At 41.9% G+C, this 10,000-nt stretch overlaps 1 protein-coding gene across 3 annotated transcripts in view; it reads left to right on the top strand.

The window, feature by feature from the left end:
• rassf3 (Ras association domain family member 3) overlaps positions 1-10,000 on the top strand; it is a 222,174-nt gene that overhangs the window by 195,415 nt on the left and 16,759 nt on the right. For all 3 annotated transcript variants that reach the window (XM_084331130.1, XM_084331131.1, XM_084331132.1), the window contains one exon: positions 3,541-3,648. In XM_084331130.1, coding sequence (XP_084187256.1) covers positions 3,541-3,648 — 108 coding nt within the window. The remainder of the gene's footprint in view (positions 1-3,540; positions 3,649-10,000) is intronic.

Raw genomic sequence — 10,000 nt, 5'->3', positions numbered from 1 at the left:
ACACAAGGCATTTGTCTCATCAAGATTTGAGAGTTTTTGAGGTGCACCCAATATATTACATACAACAGTGACAAGTGACGGTGTGGAGGCACAGCAAAGTCGTACACTTACATTAAATGTGTGCTTCTCAGTGTTTTAGCCTGTATGAAACAAGTATTAGGCCTACGTGGTCATAATTTGTTAAATAGGTTAGCTTGTGCTCAATAATGCTTTGAAACTGGCGATATTTGTAGGGGTGTCTTAAATACTTCGAAGCTTCGTTCGATGGGCATGGGATTCGAATATGAAAATAAAATTCGATTATAAAAAAAAAAAATTAGAAATGTATATTTCTCTCCCACCCACCCACACCCTCCTAATGTACAGTCTCCTCCCCACCGTATGTATATCTCTCCCCACCGTATGTATATTTCTCTCCCACCCACCCACCCCCTCCTAATGTACAGTCTCCTCCCCACGTATGTATATATTCTCTCCCCACCGTATGTATATATACCGCCATCTTTCTCCCGGGTTGGTGTGATCACATGACTGACAAAGCCGTGCAGTGATAGGCCAGAAGTCAGTTCAATTGCATCCAGGCTCGATTGCTTATCCTGTCTGGGTAGCCCGGATGATGGTTTTTTACATCGAATTTTATACACCGCAATTATGCATCGAATTTTTTACATCGAATTTTATACACCGCAATTATGCATTGCATTTTTTGCATTGAATTTTATACACCGCAATTATGCATAGAATTTTTTACATAGAATTTTATTATGCATTCGAATTTTTTACATAAAAAATTCAGATACATGATTTTCAAAGTAATTATTTTCAATGCTATAAATGCGGTGTCTGAAAAAATTCAGATACATGTTTTCAAAGTAATTATTTTCAATGCTATAAATTTGGTGTCTGAAAAAATTCAGATACATGTTTTCAAAGTAATTATTTTCAATGCTATAAATTCGGTGTCTGATAAAATTCAAATACTTCTGTCACTCATTTGCTTCCATACACACACCAGGGACGTGCACAGGACTTTAGAGGGGCAGGTGCTCAAAGGCTGAAAAGGCCTGTGTGTGTTTTAACCGAGCGCGCGTAGCGCACAAGCCCGATAAGGCCCCTTTTCGGGTGGGGGGGCCCTCTTTTTATGCTTTTTGGGGGGTTTTGGTGATCAAATATTGAATATTGAACTATAATAATCAGTGCAGGAGCTCACTTATCCTTGAAAGACACTTTTATCACTGACTTAAAAGGCCCATACATCTCCATAAATGTTCAGGGGGGAGGGAATAAGTGCTTACCCTACAGACCCCAAGAAGTGCTGTATATTCTGTATTGTTTAATATAAATGCATTTTTGTATTCCAAATCCGATTTGTATTTGAGATTCCCAAATCCCATCGGACTTGACTTCTTTGTGTCCCTCAGTGAGTATAATACCAGCATTCAACTGTATGCGCCACAGCGGTTTCTATCATGATCATCATCACCACCCACGCTATGCATAAAATATATAGGTCCGCGGAGAGGCACGCTGAGGAGGCCGTGCAAACTGCAATGGAATATGGGGCATCTCTCTCTTTACCTAATATTTTGATTCTATCCTGACATTTTTCAGTTGGAAGGGCAGTCTACAGGTGCAGCTCAATAAATTAGAATATCGTGGAAAAGTCTATATATTCAGCTGTATTGATGCAGTCATTTGTGCAAGAGGAGCCCCAACCAAATACTGAGTGAACATACATGAACGTACTTTTCAGAAGGCCGACATTTCTATATACAAAAGAAAAATACATCTTTTTAATTTTTTTTATTGGTGATACAGAATTTTGGGCTTTCATGAGCTGTAAGACATAATCATCAAAATTAAAACAAATACAGGCTTGAAATATTTCACTTTGTGTGTAATGAATCTATAATCTACGAGAGTTTCGCTTTTTGAATTGAATTACTGAAATAAAATAACTTCCACGATATTCTAATTTATCGAGCTGCACCTGTATTATGCGTAACGAATTTATTAATTCTTTTTTTTAAAAGGGCACTTTTTTTATGAGGCTCAAAAAGGCAGGTGCTCAAGCACCCCTTGGGCTCTATTTGTGCACGTGCCTGACACACACACACACACACACACACACACAAGCACACACACACCGATGTAAAGACAGACAGACAGACATGCAGGAAAACGTAATTGCTATAACAACCTGTCTGTCAGCAGGTCTTTAACTGCTTTTTAGTTGTTAAAAGTATTTGATTTGTCTGCGTGAAACATGATGACATCATCTCTTTAGTGGGTGGTGCTTAACTGGGCTGGTCATCTGTCGCTCTCTACCCCACTACTAAACACCAGACCTCTATTTGAAAACACAAGCATGAGAAATAAGGGGTGTAACGGTACACAGAAGCCACGGTTCGGTACGTACCTCGGTATTGGGGTCACGGTTCGGTACGAGTTCGGTACAACAGAAAAAAAATATTTATAATAATACTTATTATTAATATTGTTTTTTATTTTTATTTATTTTTTATATATTATTATTATTATTATTATTATTATTATTATTATTATTATTATTATTATTAAATAGAATAATTTTCTATAGGCTTGCCGTGGTAATTAGTGATACTGGTTTCATTCTGTGTTCAGGCATCCACTTTATCCTTGCTATGTTTCAGTTTCACTTCCAGAGAGAATTTTACTTCACGAGACTGAATACTAGAGAACAGATGACATATTACAACAATGGCAGAGGATTATTTGGATTTAAACACAGTGGAGCTCAGATGATCTGTCCGGAAAAGTAGGTTCTTCTTTTTATTTGATGAGCTGTGGCTGTCCGGCGGGGGAGAATGTTGATGTGTTTGTTGGCGCGTGTGTTTCTTTTCATTGGTTTCATTTGGTTAACGCTATTGGGCGCACAAGAAAACGAAAGAAAACTGTAATGATGACCCTGCAGCTGTTCCAATGTAAATGTGCCTGGCTTTCTCCTCCGTGCACTTTCGCCACTCTGAAGTCTGAGCTCGGTGTGCCCGGCCACGCGCGCTGTTCTCACACGGACCTCGCGAGTGCCTGCGTGTGGGTGTGGGTGTGTGTGCGCTGTGGGGCGTATTCGTCGCATGGGTGCGAGTACCGCACCGTGACGGCCGCACCGTAAATTCGCGGGACGAATACACGTACCGTTACACCCCTAGTTGTGAAGGGTTCTAGAGACAGGGTGAGAGAAGGAGGGAGGGAGAGATGTGTGTGTAATGTTACTAATGTATATACATGTATTTGCACATGTGCAGACACTTCTGGCCCTGTGTGTAGTGTAATAGAGAGAGTGTTTGTTTGTTCAGTCTTTATCTAGAACTCTTGTCAGCTGACCACTCTTGCCCTGGCTGAGGCTATTTATACACACACACACATGGACACATGCACCCTGCAATAGGACTGTCCTTTATTGATTGTTCACGTGTTCTCAGCCTGTGACATTGTTATGGATATTTATGCCTCTCTTGCTCTGTCTCTCTGTCTCTGTCTCTCTCTGTCTCTCTCTCTCAGGATGTGGAGAAGGAGAGAGAGTTGCGTACTCATCTCAGCAGAGAGGAGATCAGACAGAAGATTGATCTGTACAACACCACGACCAAGGACCACCTCAAGATGACCCCGGTACACACACACACACATATACATTCACACACGCACGCACGCACGCACACATGCACACACATGCACATTCACACATTCACACACACACACACACACACACACACACACACACACACACACACACACACACACACACACACACACACACACACACACACACACGTCACACACACACACACACACAGTCACACACACACACACACGCACACACACACAGCCACATGGTTTTCTGTAGGGCACCTGATGTCATAGCACTGAGGTGGTCTTGAGTCAAAATCAGCTTCTATAAAGGATCCGGTATACACACGCGCACACTAGGGCTGTCACGATTTGTCGACGTAATCGACAAATACATTTAGTCGATTTGCATATTCATGATCGACGCATCGTATTATTGTTACTTGTATGCCGGAAATGGCAGACGTTCAAAGTCTTTGCAAGCAATGGGTCCAATAAATGCGTCTAACACGCTTCGCATCCTCGCCATTCCTGTATGCCCGTCACGGTTAAAAACCTTAACTAACGGGGCGCCCTCGTGGCGCACCACGTTAAGGTGCTCCCATAGTCCAGCAGACTGTACACAGAGCAGACTCCGCGGATGTCCGCGCGGCTCTTTGAGCTTTCATAGTCGAGCAGATCTCAGCGGACGTCCGCGGTCTATTTCCTACATTTCTCGCACCAGTTTTACTACATTTCCCACAAAAAAAGTTTTACGCACTTGAATAACAGGTATATAGGCAGCGAGATGCAATGTACCGTATAGGCTTGAGGTGGACAGCGCGTGGTGCTGAAATGAAACACGCATTGCATGAAATAAAAGCACCAGTTTTATTTAAAAATATTGGAAACGGAGATAACATTCTATGTTATCTCCGTTTCCAATATTTCGAAATAAAACTGGCAATTTTACACACTTAATTTAGAAAAGCCATTCAAACATCTCTCTTGGCACGGAGCGAGTGGTCAGATCAGAGTAAAATGCAGATCGGCGTCACATTAAATGCAGTTCGATGTCAACCAAAACGGCGAGCAGCGTTTTGTGTGACACCAAGTCAGCGGCGCGGATGTCCGCGCGTCAGAAAATAGGAGCGTCGCACCTGTGGGTCTGCTGTCCGCTGAGATCAAAGCTCAAGAGTCCGCGCGGACATCCGCGGAGTCTGCTCTGTGTACAGTCTGCTGGACTATGGGAGCGCCTTTAGTGCATCGCACGATTCGCACATCTACGCGGCCATCCCGGGTTCGCTTCCCGCTCCCGGTGACATTTGTCACATGTCTTCCCCGCCTCTTCTCCCGTTCATCCTCTCCTCATCTGTCGGTCATGTCTGACCATGAAAAGCAATAAATGCAAAAAAAATTAAATATCTTTAAAAAAAACTTAACTAACGTTAGCTGCTAAGAGTTCCAATAGTGAGGAAAGGGGGGTGGGAGTGAGGAGGGGATGAGAAATATTTCACTTCATTAGCAAACATATTGTAAAATCATTAAATCTGCTATAAGCTATTCCCCCTCTGTCTTGTGTGTGTGTGTGTATAAATTTACTATAGGCTACTCTTTTTGACATGGATTAGGCTAATTAGCTTTAACAATCCTGATTCCTGAGCCTATTTTATTCAAAAGGAAGATATTGATTTAAATATGTATATATATAGTCTATATATAATAAATACATTTGAATCGTATCGCCTGTGCTGGCTGGCACAAGCACGTGTGGAGAGATAACACACAATACATAATATAATATAATTTTTATTTTTTTTTATATAAATCTAAAGCTAAAAAGTATGAGGATACTCATTAAACATTTAGAAATATTCAATTGCAGATAGAATAAATCTTTCTGGGAAATTAATGGTTTAGATGAATGAACTAATCGATCAAATAATCAACTGATTAATCGATAACAAAATAATCGTTAGTTACAGCCCTAGCGCACACACACACATAGATTTATGGGTTACCCCCTGTGATCAATCTCGCTCATCATTTCCTAATCAATCAATCAATGTCATGTGCCATGTTGGAAGCTCTATTTCTCTTCTCTCTTTCTCTCTCCCTTCTTTCTCTAACTCTCCCTTCCTCTCTCCCACTGTCCTCTCTTTTCCTCCCTCCCTCACTCTCTCTCTTGGTTAGATGGTCTCTCTCTCTTGGTTAGATAGTCTCTCTCTTGGTTAGATAGTCTCTCTCTCTCTCTTGGTTAAATAGTATCTCTCTCTCTTGGTTAGATAGTTTCTCTCTCTCTCTCTTGGTTAGATAGTCTCTCTCTCTCTTGGTTAGATAGTCTCTCTCTCTTGGTTAGATAGTCTCTCTCTTGGTTAGATAGTCTCTCTCTCTCTTGGTTAGATAGTCTCTCTCTCTCTTGGTTAGATAGTCTCTCTCTCTCTTGGTTAGCTAGTCTTTCTCTCTTGGTTAGATAGTCTCTCTCTTGGTTAGATAGTCTCTCTCTCTCTCTTGGTTAGATAGTCTCTCTCTCTCTTGGTTAGATAGTCTTTCTCTTGGTTAGATGGTCTCTCTCTCTTGTCTCTCTCTCTTGGTTAGATAGTCTCTCTCTCTTCGTTAGATAGTCTCTCTCTTCGTTAAATAGTCTCTCTTGGTTAGATAGTCTCTCTCTCTCTCTTAGATAGTATCTCCCCTCTCCCTCTTGGTTAGATAGTCTCTCTCTCTTAGATAGTATCTCCCCTCTCCCTCTTGGTTAGATAGTCTCTCTCTCTCTCTCTCTCTCTCTTAGATAGTATCTCCCCTCTCCCTCTTGGTTAGATAGTCTCTCTCTCTTGTCACTATTTAAAACTTGCAGTCATGCATTTCTCCTTCTCTATTCCCTTCTCTTCCCCTTAATCTGTCGATCTCTCTCCTTCTCTTTCATTCTCTCCTTTATTTTCATCCATTGATATCACTTAATCTTCTACACAAGTCACCTTTTGTCCCTCTGTCATTTGTATATATATGTGTATTTGTGTGGGTACAGTATGTACGTATGTCTGTGTATGTGTCCCGTATTCCAGCTCTAGACTTCTAGATACACGTATCCAGGTCATAATGTCCTGTGGAAAAAATGCCCTCTTATTTTTATTTGGTTACTTACCAAGTAACGTACGTCCGGTAAAAGTACTGCAATGTGCTAAAACCTTGAAATGCAGCTGGATTCGTGAGGTGTGCGTGAGAGAGTGAGAACCAGGAAAACAAACAAGGATTCTATGGACTCGAATAATGTTACTACTAAATGTTTGTTGTGTTGGAATACAGCTACAGGGCTCTACGCTAACCTTTTTCACTAGGGGCACAGGTGCTCCTAAATGAAAAAATTTAGGAGCACACAAAGAAATTTAGGAGCACCCAAAAATATTTAGGAGCACAGTGAAAATATGTCAAGTAACAGAGTTTATTTTTTTTTTCAAAAATAATTGTATATTTGTACTGTGCGTGCATGTGCAAACGGGAACGGGACACATCTGTGCAATAGCACATACCACCAAAGTCACTGGCCCACTGTGTGCGTGTGTGTGTATCATCTGCGTGTGCAAACAGGAATGGGACACAGACATTTGAACTATTAATTAAGTGATTAATGCCTACTATGGCAAAGTTGTAGCCAACAACTAGGCCTAATAAGAAAGGCAGTGACATTGAACAAAAAGGAGACACTGGCTTTACAACCAGGGCCATCAGTAGAGGGGGGAGCTAGTGTTGCTCTTTTAGAAAAATAATCCTTTCAGGGTTGCCTATTGAAATACTGTACACCTCCAGTACAGAAACATTGTTTATGAGTTTGCGTGTCAGGTAGACCATTGATTGACAGTCGATTCTGCCAATTACGACGTCACACCGTTGCACTCTGGCCGTCCGGCGATGCAGCTAGACCCTATTGCCACACCGCTTGCACTCTGGCCGTCCGGCGATGCAGCTGGACCCTATTGCCCACCTCTGCGGTTGATAACGCTAGCCAAGTTAGCTGTACACACATACACAGTGGGCCAGTTGTAGGGGTGTAACAATGCATCGCAATGCATCGATCCTACTTTGCAATATTTACAAAACATGACATTGTTTTCGAACTCTAGCCATGGGGAAATGTTTAGCCAATTCACGTTAAATTTGTATGTCTTCCCTCCGGCTCCAGTGGGTGTAGCTTCGCTAGCTACAGTGGCTACATTGGGTGCTACAGTGGGTGTAGCCTCGCTAGCTTGGCCAACTTCGCTAGCATGCTGGCTAGCGTCAGTATCTTGGTTAACGTTAACGTTAACCATCACCTCTGTAACATGAGCTGCCTCGCCTGACTTCTCATTCTCCGGTATCTTTCGCGCAAAATAAAAATGAATGGGCTTCGACATGGCTGTATTGTCTGACTCAGACAGTGACGCTGATCGTTACTTTCAGTTTATGCGGCTGTGAACTGTGGGAATTGTAGTTTTTTAACGATTCTCGCAGCTGAGGAAAAAAAAGGACTAAAGAGGCTGTACTATGCATTCGCCGGTCCCACTCGCACGCCGTGCGAGTACTTGATTTTGCAGGATCGCACACACATATTTTTAGGGGCATATGCGAGCAATATGGTCGCACTGTAGAGCCCTGCAGCTACCTTAGCGTTATCTAAAAACGAACTAACTATAAAAATTTGTTTTTTCCAAATTGTGTCAACAACATGTTGCCTACTTCAGGTAACGTTCATAGGCTTTTGATACGGACTGACAGGCTTAAGTTGTAGCTAGCTGTTGTGCCACATGGACCAAAATACTCTAGCCATCTTGGCTGCACCAAAACACTTTCTTTGATAATGTAACGTTAATTATTACTATTGATATGGACGGACACGCTGAAGTTGTGGCTAATTGACTTGTGCTACATGGACCCAAATATTCCTGACTACCAAAAACGGGCAAACAGAGTGGAGGTAATGTAATGTTAATTATTAAAAATGGTAGCTGTGACCTTTTTTATTAACTCATTCAGCGCCAATCACGAAAAAGTCGTGTTTTAATCGTAATTTCTTTTATTAGCTATATCCATTCATTTTCATCCATCCAGCCTGATGTTATCATTGGGAATGGGTCTGAGCTCGCAAAAGGGCAAATACCGCCGCCTACGCCTTCCAGCAGGTATTGCACTCTATTAGAAATGGTGTAGTTTCTTTTCAGGCCCGATCTGAGCCGTGTGGGCGGGGTTTAAATACTCAGACGAACCAGGGCTTTACAACAGTAACCCCGTTCCTGTGTAACGCTTGGTAATGTGGGACGGACCTCCATGAGCAGTATTTGGAATGGCGATCAGATAATTGGATTATTTCTTTTGCATTACTTCAGATACCTGGTAAGAACACTATATATAAAATCTTGCGTTGATATGATATTTCTTTCTACCCCGATCGACGCTGTCTCTGTGTGTGTGTGTATGGCTGTGTGCCGTTGGGTGGGAGGAGGTGGCGGGGGAGCCCCGCGGTCCAGGGCTCTTCATTTTTGCATGAGGAAGGATAATAATGATGTTCTAGTGTTGATTTCAGGAAGATTCGATAATCAGGCGAAAAATGACCACACGTTTAGTATTCCACTAAAGGGCTATTATCGTGTCTTTTCCTGGAATTACTCTGAAGCACCCAAACTATATTGATATTCAAAACGGAAATGTACAGATGAAAAAACAATCTGTTTCGTGGATGTTGACTGGAAGCAACTCACTGACAATCGACTGGTGTATTAGACCCATAGCTATAATATAAGATATATTTTAAGCACTTGCAAGTTAACAAAGCGCCCCATTAACTTACAGTGCTGGCTTAATAGCGTCCTCTAACGGATTAAGCGATGGCGCAGAATGAGTTAAGCAATATAACGTTATTGCAATAAGCTCAATAAACACAGATAATATTTGAACAGAATTTATCCCATTTGTGACATTGAAATCTTCCCAGACACGTGTACTGGAAACAGTATGAGGGCAGACGATCTCCATGATGGTTTTGATAAGAGCAGAACATGGTCCACAAACACAACGCCTCAGGGTGTGTGTGTGTGTGTGTTGATCTTGTGTCTGTGTCTATGTGTCATTTAGACCTACGGGTGTGTCACACTGTTTGTTTGTGTGTGTGTGTGTGTGAGAGAGAGCGAGAGAGAGAGAGAGGTAGGCAGGCAGGCAGACAGATAGAGAGAGAGCAGGATGGGGTAAATAACATTAGCTACCGCAGTAAACTCATGAAAATATTAAACAAGCTGAGAGAGAGATATACATGAGTGTGTGTGAGATACTGTATGTGTCTGGGAATTATATGTTTTGAACGTGTGTTGCCACAGCCTTAGAGCAAGGCATGTCGTCTTGTTTGTGTGTAATGGGTGTGGTTATTTATGTACAGTAGTATCCTTTGTAC

Source organism: Notolepis coatsorum (genome assembly GCF_963971535.1).
Source record: "Notolepis coatsorum genome assembly, chromosome: 15".
NCBI lineage: Eukaryota > Metazoa > Chordata > Actinopteri > Aulopiformes > Paralepididae > Notolepis > Notolepis coatsorum.
The sequence above is the reverse complement of the archived record's forward strand: the minus strand, read 5'-3'. Positions and strand labels throughout refer to the sequence as shown.